Raw genomic sequence first — 23,396 nt, 5'->3', positions numbered from 1 at the left:
AAAAGAACTGGACTGTTGCTCAGTGCTCCAAAGTCCTCTTTTCAGATGAAAGTAAATTTTGCATTTCCTTTGGAAATCAGGGTCCCAGAGTCTGGAGGAAGAGTGGAGAGGCACAGAATCCATGTTGCTTGAAGTCCAGTGTAAAGTTTCCACACTCAGTGATGGTTTGGGGTGCCATGTCATCTGCTGGTGTTGGTCCACTGTGTTTTCTGAAGTCCACAGTCAACGCAGCCATCTACCAGGAAATTTTAGAGCACTTCATGCTTCCTGCTGCTGACCAACTTTATGGAGATGCAGATTTCATTTTCCAACAGGACTTGGCACTTGCACACAGTGCCAAAGCAACCAGTATCTGGTTTAAGGACCATGGTATCCCTGTTCTTAATTGGCCAGCAAACTCACCTGACCTGAACCCCATAGAGAATCTGTGGGGTATTGTCAAGAGGAAGATGAGAGACACCAGACCCAACAATGCAGATGAGCTGAAGGCCACTATCAGAGAAACCTGGGCTCTCATAACACCTGAACAGTTCCATTTTTTATGAACCCAAGAAAACCAACAGATTTTTGGAGATATATTTATTTCCCACAACAAAAGATCCACTCAATGTTTTTGCATTTTTAACAAAATACCATCATTTTATGATATATTATCAATTTGCATCTAAAAAAACAATACAATATCTGCATTTGAATTTGCAATGATTTATAAGTGGCTGTACAGATAAAATATATAGACTACACCAGCATAGTCGATACAAAACAGTACATTCATCACTACAGCAACAGACAAAATCACTGCAGATTCTCCAAACACAATTTCCTTATTATTTCAACTGCTTTAAAAACAGAAAAAAACGATCAGCGCTGGATATGTTTCATTATAGAGGATAATAGTGATGCTTGTAATAGTATTGAAATGAAATGAAAAATGAGAAAGCATTCATGCATGGTTTTTGGATTATATGTTTAAAAGACATGAAACCATAAATTGCAGATGTTTTGACATTTAGTGCCTCATTAAGTGCCTTTTACTGCTATGGCTAAAAGAGGGAGAATACAAATGAAGAAAAGTGACACAAAACACTGGGGATAAGTCCAGCTGACCCCATAAAGATACAAAAATAGCATTACATTCATTGCAAACATTCAACATGACCATAATTATCATTTAAAGTCTTTCACACTCATCTTCATCACACTTATGATATCAGCTAGTCAAAGTGTCTTCTGCTCCAGCTTGATTGGTGTCCAAAGTTTAAATCTGAGCTTGATCTGTCACACTCTAGATAAAAAAAGAAAAGAAAAACATATTATAATTGATACAATATATATATGTATATACACACACATAATTTTTTTTTTTTTACATTTATTTTACAGATGCCTAATGGATATCATCTAACTACCTGAAGGAGTGACGGAAGTGAACACTCCTCCGTTTCAGCTTCTCAGGATTGTGGGATGCCATATGGGAAAACTCACGGAAAATGTCCAGGTACGTGGTGTCACCTAAAATGGGATCAAACACAGTTAATGTGACTGTACATATAACTCCTAAAATGCAACCGTAATATGAATGGATGCTTTTGTATAAAATCGATATAAAAAGATGGTAAATAGTACTCTTATGTTAGAAGCTTTATTAATGCAAAAGCAGGTCTCTGAATGCCAAAGTAAGGGGGTCCAGTCTATTACAATAACAGTGTTTTCAGTGAGTTTCAATGCACTTCAGAGATTTAGAGTTAGAATTTAAGGGACAGAAATGGCTCTATAAAGCAACCCTATGAAAATGAGACTTCTTGTGCCGTATACGGTCTTTGTACTGTCTGGGTAACCATGGTAACAACTGAAACTTTGAAGGGGACAAAGAGTGGGTTTGAACACTTTGCTAAACTGTGTGAATTTCTCATGCTTGATTTACAATGAGGAGACTGTCCCTGTATTCCCAGGATGGGTGCTCATGCGTACTGACTAGTGTCTGCAAAACAACCATTGAAAGAAAGATAAAAGTTTGAGTTCTGTCACATTCCTCTTTAAATAGAAGCTCTATTGAATTCTATAAACTTACAATGAAAGTCTATAGGAAAACCGTAAACCAGTTGCATTTTTAGTTATTTTACAAGGTAAACTATTTTCTAACTATTTTCTTTTTAACCTCGAATATTCCTTTAAAAGCTAGATTTGATTACAGTTAGTGCAATTGAACTGACATCTTTTCAAATAAATATTAAAATGCACTATATGTTTGATAATAATAATAATAATACACTATTGTTTAAAATTTTGGGGGACAGTAAGATTTAAAAAAAAAAACTTTTATTCAGCAAGGATGCAGTAAATTGATCAAATATGAAACTTTTCACAAAAATATTAGGCGGCATAACTGTTTTCAACATTGACAATAAATGTAAACCAGCATATGTGACCCTGGACCACAAAACCAGTCTTAAGTGTCAATTTTTCGAAATTTAGATTTCTACATCATCTGAAAGCTGAATAAATAAGTTTCCATTGATGTATGGTTTGTTAGGATTGGACAATATTTGGCTGAGATACAACTATTTGAAAATCTGGAATCTAAGGGTGCAAAAAAATCAAAATACTGAGAAAATCGCCTTTAAAGTTGTCCAAATTAAGTTCTTAGCTCTGCATATTACTGATCAAAAATTAAGTTTTGATATATTTACGGTAGGAAATTCACTAAATATCTTCATGGAACATGATCTTTACTTAATATCCTAATGATTTTTGGCATAAAAGAAAAATGGATAATTTTGACCCATACAATATATTTTTGGCTATTGCTACAAATATACCCCAGCGACTTAAGACTGGTTTTGTGGTCCAGGGTCACATATTAGAATGATTTCTAAAGGATCATGTGACGCTGAAGACTTGAGTAATGATGCTGAAAATTCAGCTTTGTATCACACAAATAAATTACATTTTAAAATACATTCAAACAAAAAAACGGCTATTTTTAAATTGTAATAAAATTTCACATTACTGATTTTCAGCATTTTTTATCAAATAAATGCAGCCTTGCGTGAGCATAAAAGCCTTTAAAAAACATTAAAACATTTTTTTTACCAACCCTCAAACTTTTGAACAGTAAGTCAGAGGAACATTTTAATCAAAATGAATATTAGTATTTTAAATGTAGCGTATCAGAGTCACAGAATTTGAGGGCTAAAAATCTTCATATTGGATCTCAAAAGAAAAACTGAATTTACTTCCAGCAGCAAAATCAGTAAGTTGAGTTAATGCAGATGGTTATATAATACTGCACACTAACACAGCAAAGCACTACAGAGAAGAAAGAGGCAGGAGAAGTGAAGGCAAGCACAAGCAGTTAGTACTTCAGTCACGTTTCATTTATTGTCATGATTCTTTTCCGTTTAGGAGGAGAGAACAGATAAAAGGGCAGAAACGAAGAGCAAAAAGAAAAACAGAAGTTGCAGAGGTTCTAATTTACAGAAGTAAGTTCAGTTATACAATATTCAGACATATTTTACAAATGACACCAACATGAAAAGAAAAGCAGAAATATGAAAGCAAGCAATAAAAGAGGTTATGTGCTACAGCCACCATCTAGAACACATCTGGTTATACAGCATTTTTTTTTTTTTTTTTTTTAAATATTGGTGCCCCTTTGGCTGCATTGTTCACAAAATTTCATTTATTTGTCACTTCGGGAATCATACTGATTTGATATTCACAAAAAAAAACAAAAAAAAAAGTAGTTCATGTTAAACAGAAAGTGCTACGATTTCATTGGCCAGCAAGACACAGATGACACACCAACCAATGACCTTTCACCCCAAACACGTCGGGGAAAACTTTACAGTACTCTAGCCTGTTCACGAACTACAGACAACACATTTCTAGATGAATTTTCTCTCAACAAGTGCAGTTTTTGATTATGGTCTTTGGTTGGGATCTAGTGTTAAAGACATCTGAGTCACAACATGAGAACATGTCTATACTGAATATACTGTATTTATGACTCCCAGGAATTAATACAGTGTATATGAAATCATGTGTTAACTTGCTTACGATGTCATCCAATATTTAATATTTATATCATGGGAGTTCATCCTTTATCCTTAAGTGTTGGTGTAGTGTGACGTTGAGACTGTATTATGAGAATTCATTTACACGCACAGATTCATAAAGAACAAAAAGCAGCAGGAAACCAAACAGACCAGAGCAACAGCAATCAATGCACTGAAGATAACACAAAATAACAATTAAAAATAAAATTACCGCATTATATAGTAACATACACAACAGTTTAGGTTTTGGGTCAGTATGATTTGTTTTTAAAGAAATTAATACTTTTATTCAGCGAGGATGCATCAAATTGATCATAGGTGACAGTAAAAGATATTTTATAAAATATGTTATAAAAGATTTCTTTTTTAAATAAATGCTGTTCTTTTAAACTTTCTATTAATCAAAAAATGCATCAATGTTTCCACAAAAATATGAACTATTTCCAACATTGATAATAACAAGAAATCTCCGAATCAGCATATTAGAATGATTTCTGAAGCATCATGAGACACTGAAGACTGGAGTAATGATGCTGAAAATTCAGCTTCGCATCACAGGAATAAAGTACGTGTTAAAATATATTAAAATACAAAACAGTTACATTAAACTGTACTAATATTTCACATTACTACTATTTTTTACTGTATTTTTGATCAAATAAATGCAGCCTTGATGAGTATAAGTTATCGTACTGACCCCAAACATTTAAACGGTAATTGTTGATTTTAACACCCAGTAATCGAACTGGAGTCTAAACTGGAGTTTGGTTGTGAACGGTAAAAGTCACAAGTATATTAAATTACAAAAATACAATCTGTTACCACAGTACAAAAAAAAAATCATGTTGTATCATTGCACTATTGCTCTGGGCGGTACTCAAGAAAAGCATAAAAATCCAGTTTGAGGCATTTTCTACACCAGGGATCCTCAAATCAGGCCCACGAGATCCACTTCCCTGCAGACTTTAGCTGTAACCCTAATCAAACACACCTGAACATGCTAATCAGTGTCTTCAGGATCATTAGAAAATCACAGACAGGTGAGTTTGATCAGGGTTGGAGCTACACTCTGCAGTGGATTGGATTTGAGGAACCCTGTTCTACACCATCATCCAAAAAAAGCGAACAAAAACGACTGGAGTTAAGAAAAAGTGCATAACAGTGGCGTTTCAGTCGACAAAAATCACAATTTCAGTTAGTAGATTAGTGGATTAGACATTTTATACATTTATGACATATAATAAATCACAGTTTTTGAACCCACTCTCCCTCATGCGTTTGCAAGCACAAAACACAGTTTTAAGCACCCGATCCCCGTTTAAACCAAGTGTACAAAAATGCCACTAGAAGAACACTGTTAGAATAGATGGACAGCTGCCTAACATACTGTATAATACTGTTTGAAGTGTAAGTGGAGAGTGAAAGTGCAGCCAGGCGTGTGTATAGAAGCTAACGCTGAAGGTTAGTTCATCAAACGGTTTAGATACACTGGTAAGGGCTCTGTAAGATCAGTGAGTGCAATAGTCTGTGTAATCGGTATTTAGACAATACCACCACAATTACCTCAATCACAGGTAACCTTCATTATATAAAAACTGTCTTGAAATGAGTAGCACCACTGTTCGCTAGGCCAGTCAATCATGTGACTAATCTGCAGCATGTGAAGTGGTCAAGCTAGGTAACCAGATCTGGGACATGGTTAACCAGCCCTAACCAGTTTGAGAAAAGTTAGGTTAAACTTGACTGGAAGTTCACCAAATCAACCACCTTGGTTCAACTCTGACCAGATAGCAACCATTTAAAATCACCTGAAGCTGGAATTCCCAGCAAGACTGGCCCATCTGTACAGATAAACACATAAATACTTGGCAGTTCTTGGTGGGAATGATGGGAAAAAGCGCTACACTCTCTAGCACTCGGCTATGTTGAGACAGATAAACTCTTGGATGCATTTCTTATACTGCTGCTCTGTGGGACTGCTGCTAGAATATTGACCTGGCTGACCGAACGGACCCTCCGACTCACGCATCTCCTCGTTCATACGTGCTAGACGTAACCTGTCGAGAGAGAAAAGAAACAAAGAGAGGTTTGATTTGGAATCAAACTTTGTCCAATTTCTTACATACACTACCATTCAAAAGTATGGGGTCAGTAAGATTTTTCACGTTTTTGAAAGTCTCTTTTGCTCACCAAGGCTGCATTTATTTGATCAAAAATACAGTAAAAACAGTAATATTGTGAAATATTATTCCAATTTAAAATAACACTTTTATATTTTAATATGTTTTAAGATGCAATTTATTCCTGTGATGCAAAGCTGAATTTTCAGCATCATTAATCCAGTCTTTAGTGTCTGATATGATGATTTGCTGTTGTGCTGCTTAATAGATTTGGTGGAAATGTTGTGTTCTTTCAGGATTACTTGATGATTATAAAGTTCAAAATTACAGTATTTATTTGACACGTTTGATCAATATAGTGCATCCTTGCTGAATAACAGGACTAAATTCTTTGATAAAACAATCTTTCTGACTCCAAACCTTTGAACGATAGTGTAAATATTCTCTGGGTAAAACAAATACACATACATAGGAATTTTTTACACTTACAGAGTAACTATGTCAGCGTTAGCGGCTTGAACTGCTATGCTCAGTGGGTCCTGGCCATCCTCATCACCATCGTTCTGGGTCGCTCCTCGTTTCAGGAACAAACAAACTTGACTGGAAACACATGATAAAGAAAATACAGTTGTAGAAAAGATTCAAATTTGATGCAAAGCTGCATACACAGTAACAGACCTGCTAAAATGCTACTGCAACTGAGAACTTAAAAATAAATACCAGAAGTATCATTGTGTTACCATATTTTTTGGATATCTTATCATGATATTACCATTTTAGTTTTATTGGGTATGCATCGTCATAACATGTTTGTTGGACATATACCAATGTAAAACCATGGTATTCTTTCAAATGTCTTGGAGTACCTTGTAAACAACACAGTACATAAATATAATAAATATTCAGTATTCCAATATATAATAAAAGTATGACAAGTCCTCCTGGGAAGTTTGTATTTTATGGGTTGGGAGGTTGTAATTACAACATCGGGTGCATTCAAATAACTTTGGTTGGAGCAAGATGAAGTATTATTTCTGCATGAAGTTCAACAATATTTTTTTAAATCAATATATTTTTTAAATTGATATTTCTCATTGGCACACCCACAACTCAGAAACTCTGGGCTTAAAGAAAATCCAGTTTCCTGCTCGTAATTATGAATTTGTGGTGACATTCATGTCCGTTTAACTTGTATACAATCTCTTTGACATTACAACGCACCAAAAGACAGCAAAAGGCATCTGAAAATCTGTTTTATTAGAGTTACTCAAGAGTTACTAAGCATGCACTTACCCAGTGTGACCTAAATATGTGGCGTGATGCAGCGGGCCTCTTCCCCTGTGATCTCTTTGGTTGACATCTGCACCATTTTGGAGCAGAAACTCGCAGGCTATCAAGGAACCCTGAATGTTGAAAACCAGAGGATTAAAGCTTTACTACCACAAAATGGCAGGTTACTGTTAATATGTGCATGTGCAATGCATCTGAATATTTTTATAATGACTCACTCCAATCACAGCCTGAATAAGGGGGCTTTTCCCCTCGTCCTCTTCATTCACTGAGTTGACATCAGCTCCATGTGCCAGAGCTTCAGCCATGACGGGCAGATTTCGTGCCTGACAGGCCTTATAGAGTAATGCTCCAGGATCCAGTTCTCTCAGATCCTCTGGATCTGACGCCTCCGGCTCTAGTTCAGCCTCATTACTGGAGTCTTCAGAAACCTCACACTCTGAACATTACAAAAACACATGGAACAAATGATCCATCTGCTTCAACAGTCAATATGGAAAATGAACACTTGGTTAACATCATCAAGTCACACAGTGGTTCACTCACCCTCTTCTGTGACACTGTCCACCACAGACTCAAAGACCAAGACGTCAGTGCTGCCATCAGTACTGCCACCTAACCCACTGTCACTGCTCAGACCTGCAGGACCAACACAAGCCCACCAAAGGCACATTACACTCTAGAGCGCCAATAACAGCCAATGTGCACTGACGGCAAAAATGATGAAACTATGCGTCACAGCTACACAACTATATGAAATTGCACAAAAAAAACAAAGCAACAAAGCACAAAATAGATCAAAACAACAAAAAACAAAGCAAAATTCAAAGCAAAACAAGTAAACAACAAATCAAGCAAAAAAAAAACAAAAAACACTGAACAACAAAAGTAGATACAAAACAAATCTAAACAAAATAACACTACACAAAAGTAAACAAAACTACAAAAGTAAACAAAAACAAAGCAAAACATGTAAACGCAAAAACAAAGTAAATTAAAATAAAGCAATCTCACGAAAGTAAACAAATAGAAAAAGCAAGGCAAAACAAAACAAAACCCCAAACCAAACAAAAAACAACAAAAGTAAACAAAAACAATGCAGAGCAAAACACAAAATCAACAAACGTAAACAAAAACAAAGCAAAAATAAAAAACAAAAGTATAAAATAACAAAGAAAATGAAAACAAAGCTAATTAACAAAGCAAAACCTCAAGAGTAAACAAAAATAAATCAAAGCAAAACAAGACAAGACAACAAGAGCATGCAAAAACAAAGCTAAGTAAAATAAAGCAAGATCACAAAAGTAAAGAAAAAACAAAGTAAAGCAAAACAAAACAGCAAAAAAAGAACAAGCAACAACAAAAAAGAGCAACAAAAGTATATAAAAGACAAAGCAATTAAATTAAAAGTGTGGAAGCAAACTTTTTTTTTGCCAGAATATAATACTTACTGCGAGGCCCTGAACCAGTGTCAAAATATGAAAAGAGGGTGTCCAACTCATCCGGGCAAAAGAGGGATTCCCGTCTGAACTTTCTCTCCAGAGCAGCGGTTGCTTAAAGTTGGAGGGGGGGGGGGGCGTGGAGAGAGACGAAAATGTCACTTTTTTAAAACTTTAACCATTTAACACATCTATTATAGCAATTTACACAATACCATTGTATTATCAGCACAGTAAAGCCCAAAAAACATGGTACAAGCATGGTACTTTCATGCACAGCTAATTAAAAAAAATTATTGACTACCTGAGGAAAGGGTTGCAGGAGACGCACTGCCCGGCTCCTGTCTGTATTTGCGGTGTGTTTTGGGGACGGTGGTGGCACTGTTATGCCTCCTGCATTTCCTGGGGTTCCATCGCCGCTCAGATTTTCTCCCGCCGTTGACCAGAACTTCACCCGTCATCATCTTCTTCAGGAACTTCTTCTCAACATACTTTGCTTTGATCCAGGCCTCCTTTTCTTGCCTTAAAAAAATCAAGGCAGCAATTAATCCCTCGACATTCAGATCCACAGAAAAAGAGCCACTTGTGTCCATGTCCTTCATCACTCACCTGGAGCTGCTGGGTCCCGGTTTCTTCAGGCCCTGCTCTTCACAGCTGCCTTCATAGATGTGGTTGATGATACTGTTTCCTAGTTCACACATCAGCTGCATTGCAACAGAACAGAGGGCAGTTATTGTCAGAGCGTGTTTGCTCATGTCACAGTGAAAGGTCATCCAAGAGAGATTAGGAGGAAAACTATTTGGATGTTTGAGCAGACCTTTAGTAACTCTGGTTCCCATGAGTCCAGGGTGAGAGAACGGACCTTTGAACAATGTACTCCCAAACTCCTGTGAAAAGATGGAAAATTTATTTTGTTGGTTTGTTGTACAACACAAATGCACAATTTTATGTTACTTTCAAAATGTTTCATTATTGGACAATAATTTCATGTACATTTCTCTCATCTTTTAATTTGTGATATTTTGGGATTGTTTTCTCCTCAAATTATATGTGCAATGCTGCTGACATAATGCAAAATTAATGTACACACAACCTAAAAAAAAGAAACAAACAAAACAAAACATTTGCAACCATTTCGACTGCAAAAAAAAAAATTCATAACAACAACACTCATTACCATCATTGTAGTTATTTAGCTAACTATATTTATGCAAAATTGTTAAATTTTATAAAAATAGTTCAATAGTTAAATATAATAAAAAGAGTTCAACAACCACAACAACGATGACAATAATAATAATTTTAGTATATTAGAATTATTATTATTATTATTATTACAAATGTCATTAATGATGATATGATGGTTGTCATTATTATTATTATTATTCATTGTTATTAACATTATTAAATAAATACTACATAAATAAAACTACATAAATAAGAGTGACGATAATAACATTGGTTATTGTTATTATTAATTATTATAAATATTTACCAATTTTTCACAATTTTATTTTACAAAAGAAGAAGAAACAATTGATCAAAAACCGACAATACTTGTAATACACAATGCCAGATTTATCAGACAAATCAATTAGAAATTAATATTAATGACTCCTAAGTTTGATTTGGAATTATGATTAATAAATCCTTGTTATGCTTGTTGTTATTATTCGTTGTACTACTTATTAAACATTTTTGCATAAATACAATTGCATAAATAAAGATAATGATGGATGTTGTTTTTATAATTCTTATTTATTAAATAATTTTGCATATATAAAATTCCATTAATAATGATAATGGGGATGATAATGATGGTTATTTTTTCGTGTTTTGCATACTGGATCTATTAGAGGACACAAAGACACAAACAAAAATAAACAGTATTCTATCAGGCATAAAACAGCAGCATCAGTCAATCTCTGATTGTAAACTTGAGAAAGGTTTCTGATCTGAGCTGCTGAAAGTGTTTCAAACTCCCACCATTCACTAACAATTCAAGCAAGATGTTTCCCACTCAAGCTGAGGAGAGCAGCACGGCGACGGCTGACATCACTACACAACACTGTCATGTAAATGTGCATTCTGCCCACTAGATCAGCACGTTTCCAGGCAACCTAGTTAGAACGGGTGAAGACTGTGTCATAGTGAGCCACACTGTCTGGAGCAAAACACCCCAGTGAGCTCAAAGTGAGGGGGTGTGGCGTCAGGAAGAGCTTCGTGTTTCGAAACAGAATCTGATATTCAGTAGGTCGAAAGGTTATCATATCTCATAAACTCCTAAAAGGGGTCATATTATGCAAAAATTAATACTTTACTTGCTCTTTTAAAATCGAGCAAAGTTCAAGAAAGGGTGGAAAATGGTCACGTTAACCACTGTTTTTGGTGCAAGAAACAACAAATACTGTCAAATTTTAATTACAATCTACTAAGACCTCTACTTTTTATTATTGGATGAAATATTAAGTATGCACAAACATCATAATTTATGCAAAACTGTTTTGCAATGGGAATGGATGAATAATAATAATAATCATAATAACAACAACAACAATAATAATTAGTTTTAAAGTAAAAAAAAAAGGAATAAAAATGTTAATACTATTACTAATATTATTCAACAATTTAATAATAATCATAATAACAACATATGCTGAAATATTGATTTGAATTATTATTAGATTATTCTACCATTTCCATTACAAAATAATTTTGCATAAATTGCTAACAATATTATTGATATTAATATTATTCAACCATTTAATAATAATAATAATAATAATAATAATAATAATAATAATAATATTTTACTTTAACAACATATTTTAAATATTATTATTAGAATATTATTATTCTACCATTTTCATTGCACAACAATTTTGCATGATTTTCTAATAATAATACTAATCATTTTTATTATTAATGTCAATAACATTTTATAATAATAAAACATTAAATAGTATTATTATTGTTATTAGGTTATTATAATTCTACCATTTCCATTGTAAAACTATTTTTCATAAATTGCAAATAATAATCAAATGTATTATTATTATTATTATTATGTTCATGCCTTGGTATTCATCACTGTGTGTCTGGAGGAAAGTAAGCGCAGTCGCTGACCTTCTCTCTTGTCCTGACAGCCCTACGGTCGCTGGCTTGCCTCTGACTAATGAGAGAATCAAATCTGACCTAATCCAATTAGGAAACCCGACTGTGTTTACTGTGGCTGGTCACAGGACAAACTAAACACATCACAGACCTTCTCTTTTGGTGTAATGGATCATGATTACGATCTTTTCCATGCCTTACCTGTGAATGCCAGAGCACTCGATGCAGAGCAGGACGCCCAGATTGATGCTGGCCCAGCGCGGGTCGGCCTGCCCACAGTCACAGCACTGCTGGTTCCCCGGCAGACACAGGATACGCTGCAGAATGCTCTCGCCCCTGCCACTGCGCTCTCGGGGCTCATTTGCTGAGTCTATACTGCTGATGGAGGGAGAAGCGGTCCGGTCCAAACGCTGCAGACGGACGCACAAATCAGCACATTATTAGGAGTTATTTGGGGGAAAATAGAACATATAAGCTTTAAATATTAGTAGCAACAATTATGACAGACTTGCTGATTCATTTGTGCTCATCAAAAAGGTTTGCAAAAAATTATTCTTTATTTCGTTATATTTTTAAATAATTTGGATTTTTCAGTTACTTGAATCAGAACTTTCACACTATAGAACTGTTACATAGAATTAACTGTTATCTATACTTTTCATTATTGGATGAAATATTAAGTATACATAAAATGTAATAATAACAATAACCATAACAATAATAAAATTATTATTATACAAAATATTATTATTATTAGAATTATTATAGTCTGTTGTCTTTTGTCTTTAGCAAAACGATTTTGCATAAAATTGCATAATAATAATGATGATAACGTTTTTATTATTGTTATTATTACTAACAGTAATAATAACAACAACAATAATTAATATTTTCAATATTGTTTTAAAAATATTATTTTTATTGAAGCCTAATGATTATTATTTTAAGGAATTAGTTAAAAACACTCAATTAATGGTTTACTTGTAAATCATTCTGTACCGTTTTATTATTAAAATGTAAATTAATTAAACATAATACATTTAATGATTTTTTGCTGTATTTTATTTGCATTTTGAATCTACCCAACAATAGTGAGAAAAGCTTGCACTGGAAAAAATACACTCTTACAAGCCAGTTCTATCGAATATCGTCATAAAGTAGAAAAAAAAAACAGGGATATTACACATGCTTAATTGAGTTTATTTTTTTAAACTGATCCAACCAATGCTCATCCTTTGTTATAGTGATTTAGCATGTAGATTGTACAAACCTCAATGTAATAATTGTCTGGACTCTCTCTGTACGCCGAGGCGATGCTGGCTTGAACCGCCTGGATCCAGGCCTGCCGGAGTTTCTCTGACTCTGCCTGTAGCATACAGCTCCTACAATACACATCCATACAACACAATTACTACTAGTTATACAGCTCCAAGAGTCTTTTTTATACTGTAATCTAAAGTTTGAGCTTTACTCACTTGGTAGGCGACACGACTTCAAAACAGAACCTCCTCTCGATGTCCTCGCAAGGTTTGACAGAACAGAGCCTCAAGTCCTCCACAACAACCGTCAGCGAATCCTATGGAGGAGAAGACGCTTCAGTAAGGCTGTAAATGTGCTGACTTGAAGAAAAGCACTCTAAATAAACCTGTTTCACTCTGAAGTGCATTAAACAGCACTGCGTCACAGTAATTTAGCGGATTGCCTGAGCAAGCATTTCGACTGAAATAAATGGACGTTCTCCAAACAGATGAAGAGCGGGCAGTGCTGTGTGCATGCATTGATTTGTCGGGGAACGAGTTTGTTATCTTTAAAAAGACTGAGTGCTCTGGAGATATGCTGCTTGGCTAAACTACAACTGCTGTATCTAACAGCTCAGTGACCTGTGAGGTGAAGATTCACCAGCATTGATTGTGAGCTGAAGAATTCTGCTGATGCATGTTGTTGACACAAACTCAGTGCATTCTCTCTAGGTACTGTATAATGAAGCTGCTCATTAAAATCAAAGACAGATGACTTAACCTGTCTAAACCACTGTGACTAATGTGTCCACTTACTAAATGCTGATTTGAACTCACCTTTAGTTTCTTCTGATACACCAGCTGGCTGTTTTGGATGGAGAACCAGCGCCTGAAAAAAAAGAAGCAATACAGCGATATAAGAGACAAGGAATTAGTTACTAATTACTTTTTTATTAATAACTAATCATTGGCATGCTACGTTTCAAAAATGTTAAATAATACACAATTTTACTTTTTATAATGATATATTGTTACTATGATTATTGACAGATATTAGGGATTTTTAATGGTTTTAATGGTTTAAATGTTTTATATATATATATATATATACACACACACACATATATAATACATATATATATACACACATACAAATATTTATATATATTTGACCCTTTAACACTAGCGTTCTCTATTCTTTTTCTTTTCTATTTACTTGGTTTCTTTTTATTTATTATAAAAAAAACCTTAAGTCATTTCCCCAGTTTTTACTTTTATTACCTTTATTGTCATCTAAGTCAAAGTTAAACTGTAATTCCATAACACAATTGTTTAATTAATAATAATTGAAATAAATAATTTTCATAATAACAATACAAAAATTATTAATATTAGAGATTTTTTATGGATATCGATATTGGATATTTAATAGTTCATGCTCACTTCCTCAGTTTTTACTTTTATATTATTTTTACTGTCATTAGCTGACTCACAGTTATTCTTTAAAAAATATAATTTTAAATAATTCAATAACACAATTGTTTAATAAATAACAATAAAAAAAAAAAAGAATAATAAATAATTCAATAACACTGTTGATTGTAATCAAGTCTCAAAATTATTAATTTTTCTTACCATACTTTAATGTTACGAAGCCAAAATTCACTTGTAGAATTTAAAATGACTCTTTAATTTTTTTATTTGTCTAGACAAAATACCATAGAATGTATAGAATCTATAACACTAAAATAATATCAGTAGGCTATCAAGCCTGAATTTTTATGCAAAACATCAGTCCTACCCTGAATAATTCAGATTTTTTATTTGCATATTGTTGCATTCCTAACCTAGTTGCATGCCTGATTTAAAGCAAACCATGAATATTCAGATTCATGATCAAGCTTTATTGGATTTACTATGGCAGATACATTTTAATGAGCAAATTTCATTAATCAAATTACATCCAACACTACACGTTACATTTGGTTCCACCAAACTCTGAATATCTGCCGTTAACCAAATTTAACCTACCTATTCCATGTTTTGAAGGCGTTACTGGCCCTTTTAAACAGATAGCCCTCCATCACCAATCCATTGGGCGCATCCACGTTAAACTCCAACTTTGGGTCGTCATACGCAAAGTCCTGAATGACAAAACAATAGAGGAGCGTTAGAAAAGAGTGACGGCCATATACATGAAATAAGCCTAAACCACCAATGCAACAAAATACATTACATTCTGTCTGTGATAATGCTTCATTATTAAACAGGAGGCTGTAAGTGGAGCAGATGAACAAATTCATGCACAACACGTTCTCTCTATGTATCTACAACACACACTAGGAGTGACTCATCCAACGCTCTCAGATGTCCCACCAGAGCTTTTTGACGATGACGCAAGCGGTTGCGTAAGCATCTGAGCATATCCAACCGATTACCACCGAAGAGCTTCACATATTCACACTCACCACTCACAATAATGGCCCTCTTCCTGTTTCAGCAGCACACTCAATGCTCTCAGCCCTGAATCATCACAGGAGGTCCTAATGGCAACAACCTCCTCCACTCAGGTCATTTATATTGATTACCTCTGAGTGGAGGAATGACACGCTGTCAGCCGGGATAACACTTTAGCCATCACATGTGCTTAATGCTATACCATTATAGACTCAACGAGATGTCGAAAGCTCCAGTCGGAAGTAATTCCAGGGGAAAGACTTTAATAAATGTACAGTATTGAATGAGAAGTTCAACAAAGAGCAAAATGAAAGGTCTTCTGAGAAAAACAGCCCCTAATGTCTCCTCTAGAGTTTCAGAAAAGATCTCAACCGCCTCAAACTGTGCTCAGATTTACTAAAAAACCAAAGTATGCAATTAAATGTCAGAGATCTTAATATGAACTCATTAACTTTTAAATTCCTCTGATACTAAATGACATTAACTACTGGCCAAAAGTTGGGAATAATTAAGATTTTTAACGCTTCTGTCTCTTATTCTTATCTAGGTGGCATTTATTTGATCAACATTTGATTAAATTATTACAATTTAAAATAACCATTTTCTTTTTAAATATATTTACAAACGTAATTTATTCCTGTGACGCAAATCTGAATGTTCAGCATTATTATTCCAGTCTTCAGTGTCACATGATCCTTCAGAAATCATTTTAATGAGCTGATTTGCTGCTCAAGTAACATTTCTGATTATTATCAATGTTGAAGACAGTTGTGCTGCTTAATATTTTTGTGGAAATCGTGATACTGTACCATTCAAATGCTCAAATGAGAGAGAGAGAGAGAGAGATTAATATTTTATGTTACGATAAAATATTTATGATTAATTTATGTTATGATTTCTATTTCAAATAAATTTTGCTCATTTAAATTTCTATTTATCAAAAAAATCCTGAAAAAAATGCACCCAAAATTGGTTTCCACAAAAATATTTTGCAGCAAAAACAGTTTTCAACATTGAAAGTCATAAGAATCATTATTAAATATTAAGCAACAATAATACCTAACAACAACTGGGCAGCAAATCAGCATATTAGAATGATTTCTGAAAGGTCATGTGACACTGAAAACTGGAGTAATGATACTGAAAATTCAGAAACACACAAATAAATTACATAAAGAAAAAAAGAAAAAGAAAAAAGTTACTTATTTCAAAAACATTTAAAAAAAAAAATCTTAGTAGTGTAGCTGCTATCCACATTCATTTTACAGCTCTTTACTCTTATTGTATGTCAACAATTGCCTTATTTGTGTCTATTTATGAGTAATTTTAGGAGAAACATTAAAGAAAGTTGATACTTGAGAGAAATATGTAGTAGAAAGAGCAACTTGAGCATTACAATCAAAACTGCACTGTAAAAAACTATTTTTCGAAGTTGCAAATAAAGACTTTGAGTATATTTTAAAAGAAAATATAATTTCAGTTTTTATACTTAAAAATGTCCCATTTAATCCAATGTGAAACTTGAAATTTACCAGCAATTTCTGAGCAAAAACTGTTGAAAAGTAAACCCTACACCAAACTTTTGTCAGCACGTGTTGTAAACTGCACTGATTAGAGATCAAGAGTCATTAATCACGTCTTCATAACTAGATCATTTCACAACCCAAACAAACATCCTTGAAAAGTCTCAGCCTTCAGCTTCCTATCTGTCTGTGGCGGCATTGTCAAAAATTTCAAAGCGTTCTGGCCTCTCATGAACCCTCTGAAGACCTCAAGATAAAGCTGCTTCAACACTTCAGCAGCAGGAATGGACCTTCTTCTGAAAGAGCTCTTTGAACACAAACACTGCGCTCTTGCATTTTAAACGAGATTGCGCAACTTCATTCCAAGTTCCCTGATTAAATACGTGAGACACTGCTGTTTAATATAATCACGTAAGAAATAAAAGCAAACACCACCCAGAATACACCAGTATCCACTTAGCAAACCCCCACAGCACTTCAGCATTTGCACATTAGCTTCAGAAAACGTAAAGCTCTAGTCTTTTCTTCTGCTTAAACTGGTTGTGACAATAAGGCTTATTTATAGTCACTCATTTTACCCAAATCCTCAGCAGGGTGACTGTTCAAACATTCACATCCATTCACTTGTGCTTCCTTACAGCCAGAGACTAAATGATTCACTCAAGTTCTGAATGGTACAGAAACACCCTCCCTTTCACTCCCTCTGCTGCTTTTGCATGTTCCCACACACTTAGATACACATGGATGTAATGCAGTTAGGCTCCCATACCTTTAAATCTATTAAAAAAGTAGAACAATTAAGTAAAATATATATGTAAATAGAAAGAGAGAGAGAGAGAGAGAGAGAGAGATGGCTATAAATGTACAGTAAAAATGAGAAAATGCCATATAAAATGCATAATATAATAATATATAAAGTAAGAAAAATTAATTATAAAAATAAAGATTATATATAATAATTTTCTGTAGTTTTGTGCATTTATATATTATAGATAGATGTGCATTTTGTGTATAAATTCTATAATTCATCCATTTTATATGCACAAAACTATACAAAAAAATCAACAATATAATATTACACAATCATATATTAAGTATAATATAATATAATAGTACTGTTATATGTAATATACTTTAACTCACACACAATCTAACATATAGGACAGATTGTGAATATAAAAGAACAGTCTACATGGGCTATTTAGAAATACATTTGTAATGATGCATTCCATTATATTGTAGGAATATTCAAAAGAAAATGAAAGATTAATAGGTAAAAATCCCGAAAAGGAAACTATTTTTAGTTTTTTTACTACTATATTCTATTTAGTTACAAATTCTATAGAGAACAACCAACTGCATTAATGCACCAACTCACCAAAGTGAAGTCCAACCTGCCAAAGATCTTCATCCTTAAATGTTTTATGTATTTTAAAATCATTGCATCCCCAAGAAGCAGCTGAGCTCAACTAAACGGGTGCGCAGCCCAATCGAGCATGCAGTCAATGCAGCTCTGTGAGTGAGTCATGCAGCCTGGCAGCTCTCACAGTCAGCTGGAGCTTCAGCAGAGTAGATCATGTGCGATTCCACCTGCCCACTGCTGCCCACTGCTGCCCGCTGCCTGAGATAAAGCTCATTACCATACAGCTGCCGGCCCACAGGAATCACCACGCAGCCACTTCTGATGAGACTTTATAACAACTTTCTTTAATAATATTAAATACTATTATAACAAACAGCAAACAGATTATGTACAAGCAAAGAAATGTCATTAAACTATATTTAAATATAAAAAAATAATATTATATAAAACAAATATATAAAAATACATAAAATATAAAAACAACAAATATAATAACTTAAATACTAATAAATATTATAATTATAAACTGCAAACAAATTATGTACATGCAAATAGTTAGAAATGTCATTCAATTATATGTAAATATTTAAAAATATGTTATATAAAATTAATATATAAATAAATATAAAATTATATAAAACAAATATAATAACTTTCTTTAATAATATTAAATATTATGTAACAAACTGTAAACATGTATTTTAAAAAATGTTATAAAATAAATATGTAAAAATAACAATTCATAATAATTAAATAACTTTCTTTAAAAATATTAAATATTAGAACAAAGAGCAAACAGATTATGTACATGCAAATAGTTAGAAATGTCATTCAATTATATTTAAATATTAAAAATATATGTTATATAAAATTAATATATAAAATATATTTATATAAATAAATATAAAATATATAAAACAAATATAACTTTCTTTAATAATATTAAATATTATATAACAAATGGCAAACATTATGTATATGCAAAAAGCTAAAAATATAATTAAACTATTTATATATAATATAAAATATTATATATGTAATAAATATGTAAAAAATAAAAATACATAAAATGAAATAACTTTCCTTAAAAATACTAAATATTAGAACTAGAATCAGAAGTGCAAACAGACTATGTACATGCAAATAGTTAGAAATGTCATTAAACGATATTTAAAAAATGTAAAAATATGTAATGTTACACACACACATATATATATATATAAAATATAAAAAAACATAAAATATAAAAACCTTCAATAATATAAAATATTACTATAAGAAAACCGCAAGAAATGCCAGTTAGAAATGTCATGAAACTATACTATAAAAATATACTTAATATTAATTATTGCTTAAAATATATTTTAAATACCTAAAAAATAATATATAATTTATATTTATATATATATATATATATATATATATATATATATATATATATATATATATATATATATATATATATATATATATATATATATATATATATACACATACACATACAGCAAAAACATAATTATTTAATAAATCATTGATGTTCAGTTCATGACCCATCAAGCCAGTCACAACAATACTAAGCTTAATTTGACCTCCAGTGTAAAAATTATGCTCACTATGATTTAAAATAGCAATTAACCAAAATGCGAATGTTGGTCTTTACAACAAATGTAATTAAAAAGCGGAATATTTCAATACCTGTCAGCTGTGGCGGAAGAATCTTCTGTGCAGCATCTCACAAAACATTGTAAGACTGCAGAAGACAAGCGGCGCTATTTTAGGAGCTGCCGATGACGTGTGCGCTTATAAAAGCCATCGTCTGTTTCAACTACAAAGTCTATCAAAGTTTAAAGTATTCCAGTGGGATAAAAACACAGGATGAAATATTAAAACTCAAATTTAGGGCGTCATATTTGTAGTGAAGTGCTGTGAAGCTGTAAGAACTGCAGTTTGACTTGCTGGGCATCAATGGAGACTTCAAGAACGTCATGCTCACTTCATCTGATACTGTAAAAAATACCACCTCTATCTACTGTAATGACAGAAACACCATATAATTAATCAGCCTGTGAAACATTATTAATCTTCACATCACACACTAGTGACACTCTCTTCCTTTAGAGACGACTGGCTGCGATCCTGCAGATCTTCAGCTGTAACTCACATGTAAATATCTTTGGTTTTGAAATAACACACAGGCCTGATTTATGTTCATGAGTCGACAGCGAGTGTGTCAAAACACTGATAACACCAGTAAAAGTTTGATAATAATGCCAGAAAGACAATATGACTCACTGTGAAGCTACCAACTGTATTCAGTCAGAACAAAATCAGTACAGAACATGTTGCTTCTGCTTATTTGAAATTGAGAACTCAGAACACCATAGAGACCACCTAGAAACCACTCAAAACCCCTAGCAACCACTCAGTACACCCTAGCAACCACTTAATCCAGAAGAGACTTTAGTGTGGATTTTTTTTACTTGGACCAGTAAGCAACTACCTACTATAGCAACCACTTGAAACACCTTTACAATCACTTAGCAACCGCACAGAACACCCAATCAACCACTTAGCAACCACTCAAACACCCTAGCAACCATTCAGAACACCATCGCAACCACTTAATCCAGAAATATACTTTAGGGTGGGTTCTTTTGACTTGGACCAGTAAACAACAACCTAGCAACCACTCAAACACTCTTGCAAACTCTTATAACACCCTAGCAACCACTTAGCAACCACTCAGAGCACCCTAGCAAACACTTATTTTAGAAAGAGGTAAGCTCTTTTGACTTGGACAAGTATGAAACTACCTAGCAACCACTCAAAACACCCTAGTAACCACCTAGCATCCACTCAGAACACCTTAGCAACCACTTAGCAACTACTCAGAACACTGTAGCAAACACTTTAATCCAGAAAGAGACTTTAGTGTGGGCTTTTTTGACTTAGCAACCATTCAAAACAACCTAGCAACCACTTGGCAACCACTCAGAAGACCCTAGCAACCACTCGGAACACTCTAGCAACCATTTAATCTAGAAAGTAACTTTAGGGTGGATTTTTTTTTACTTGGACCAGTAATCAACCACCTAGCAACCACTCAAAACACCCTAGCAACAACTCAGAACACCGTAGCAAACACTTTATCCAGAAAGAGACTTTTAGGTGGGCTCTTTTGACTTGGATCAGTAATCAACCACTAAAAATTAAAATCACCCCAACAACCATTCAGTATACCCTAGTAACCACCTACCAACACCCTGGCAACCACATATAACACCTTAGCATTGTGACTGCGGGTTTTTACACCATTCACGTTTTCTCAAAATTTAAAATGTACAATATTGCACTGAAAACTGCATTTCACCCAAAAAAAAGCTAGGCTAGGCTAATAGAAAAGATCCATTCCAATCACGTCCTCCTGTTTGTAGCGCAGATTCTATTAGGTTCTGCCCATTCCAGCGATTCCTGTGGGTCAATAATGGGTTTAACTGATGTTCAGGGACAGATCTGCGGTGAGAGAGACACTTCATAACACTTTCAAGCAGTTTCGTAAGAACTACCAGAGGATTTGTGACAGACAGGAGGATATGAGCTTAGACAATTACCCAGAAACAGTACAGGCTTCGGTGGTTTAAAAATCACAACATTATGTAATTATGGGTAAGTTTCTTCTTAAAGTGGCTCTGAGACCATATGCTCCTCTCTGATGCCATCAGCCCAGTACTGTCACCACAGTTTGTGGCTAATTGCTGTGATGGATCGCGAGCGTTTCTTGAGATCAACCGCATCCAAAGCAGTCCCAGAAAGCATCTCTTAAACAATGCACAAAGAGAAACGGCTGCTCTTTTCATCAACCGCAATAAGGAACTGAAAAAAATCCATAGATGGAGAAACATCTACTAAATAATTGCTGTGTTGAGTGGAGGATGATGGGACTGCCATCAGCCGTTACATAAGTCAGATACGTTTGTAGGACAAATCAATCAGTCTCACTGAACTGTAATTATATCATCAGTTACACAACACAGGATTTGGGTCAGAATTACAAGCGAAACTACACTTTTTTCCCATAAAAATCCATCTGAGCGCAGATGAATTATTTATAGCCTCCATCTTGAAAGTCACATAAAAATGTTTACAGCCACGTTTGATGGGGTTTAGAGTAAAACACTCACCTGTAACAGTGTCTAAATCAGGATGAAGACAATCCCAGAGCACCATATGAAAGAAAACAGAAAAAAAGAAAATTAGAAATAAGTTGTCATACTAGGATAAGAATATGCATAACTTCACCTCCAGAATAAAGTGCTTTGAATTTGTAAGGTTGTTTTTAAATATGCTTAGTGCAAACTCAGTATTCCCCATTAACTGCCTACAGTAGACTGAAAAATTAATAACCTAAAAATATTTTTGTACTTCACAAAATAACATAAAAGATCTCTTTCATTGTGTTTTGGCAGCACTGCTAAAATTGAAATCACACAAGGATGTAATTTATTTGAATTATATAGCAGGGTTAATTTCTTTAATTAAATCTAAAACGAGCATTTTTGTTAATTGAAATAAATCTGAAATAAATTAAAAAATTAATTTAGATTAAAAACTTTAAGTGAAAATCACCTGAAATAAGGTTATGTAGAAGCACAAAAACTGAAAAAAACCTAAAAAAAAAAAACCTAAAATGGAACTAAAACTGAAATAAAATAAAGTAATATTTTAATAAAATAAAGTAGTACTTTAGTAAAGTAATATATAAAATAATGATAATAATAATAAAACTTACATAAA

At 33.5% G+C, this 23,396-nt stretch overlaps 1 protein-coding gene across 2 annotated transcripts in view; it reads right to left on the bottom strand.

Annotated features, from left to right (window-relative positions):
• Positions 1-574: 574 nt before the first annotated feature.
• Positions 575-23,396, bottom strand: part of acap3a (ArfGAP with coiled-coil, ankyrin repeat and PH domains 3a) — a 74,690-nt gene continuing 51,868 nt past the window's right edge. Inside the window, exons 10-26 of one of the 2 annotated variants that reach the window (XM_058764091.1) lie at positions 22,784-22,795; positions 15,291-15,403; positions 14,097-14,148; positions 13,497-13,597; positions 13,292-13,403; positions 12,223-12,431; positions 9,725-9,794; positions 9,517-9,611; positions 9,212-9,429; positions 8,920-9,021; positions 8,015-8,116; positions 7,687-7,907; positions 7,472-7,581; positions 6,668-6,778; positions 6,054-6,115; positions 1,410-1,512; positions 575-1,285 (exon numbers count right to left, since the gene is read on the bottom strand). In XM_058764091.1, the coding sequence (XP_058620074.1) occupies positions 1,279-1,285; positions 1,410-1,512; positions 6,054-6,115; positions 6,668-6,778; positions 7,472-7,581; positions 7,687-7,907; positions 8,015-8,116; positions 8,920-9,021; positions 9,212-9,429; positions 9,517-9,611; positions 9,725-9,794; positions 12,223-12,431; positions 13,292-13,403; positions 13,497-13,597; positions 14,097-14,148; positions 15,291-15,403; positions 22,784-22,795 (1,800 nt within the window). In that variant the 3' untranslated portion in view covers positions 575-1,278. The remainder of the gene's footprint in view (positions 1,286-1,409; positions 1,513-6,053; positions 6,116-6,667; positions 6,779-7,471; positions 7,582-7,686; positions 7,908-8,014; positions 8,117-8,919; positions 9,022-9,211; positions 9,430-9,516; positions 9,612-9,724; positions 9,795-12,222; positions 12,432-13,291; positions 13,404-13,496; positions 13,598-14,096; positions 14,149-15,290; positions 15,404-22,783; positions 22,796-23,396) is intronic. The other variant, XM_058764092.1, reaches the window with a different exon arrangement.

Source organism: Onychostoma macrolepis, chromosome 23 (assembly GCF_012432095.1).
Source record: "Onychostoma macrolepis isolate SWU-2019 chromosome 23, ASM1243209v1, whole genome shotgun sequence".
NCBI classification, from domain to species: Eukaryota; Metazoa; Chordata; class Actinopteri; order Cypriniformes; family Cyprinidae; genus Onychostoma; species Onychostoma macrolepis.
The sequence above is the reverse complement of the archived record's forward strand: the minus strand, read 5'-3'. Positions and strand labels throughout refer to the sequence as shown.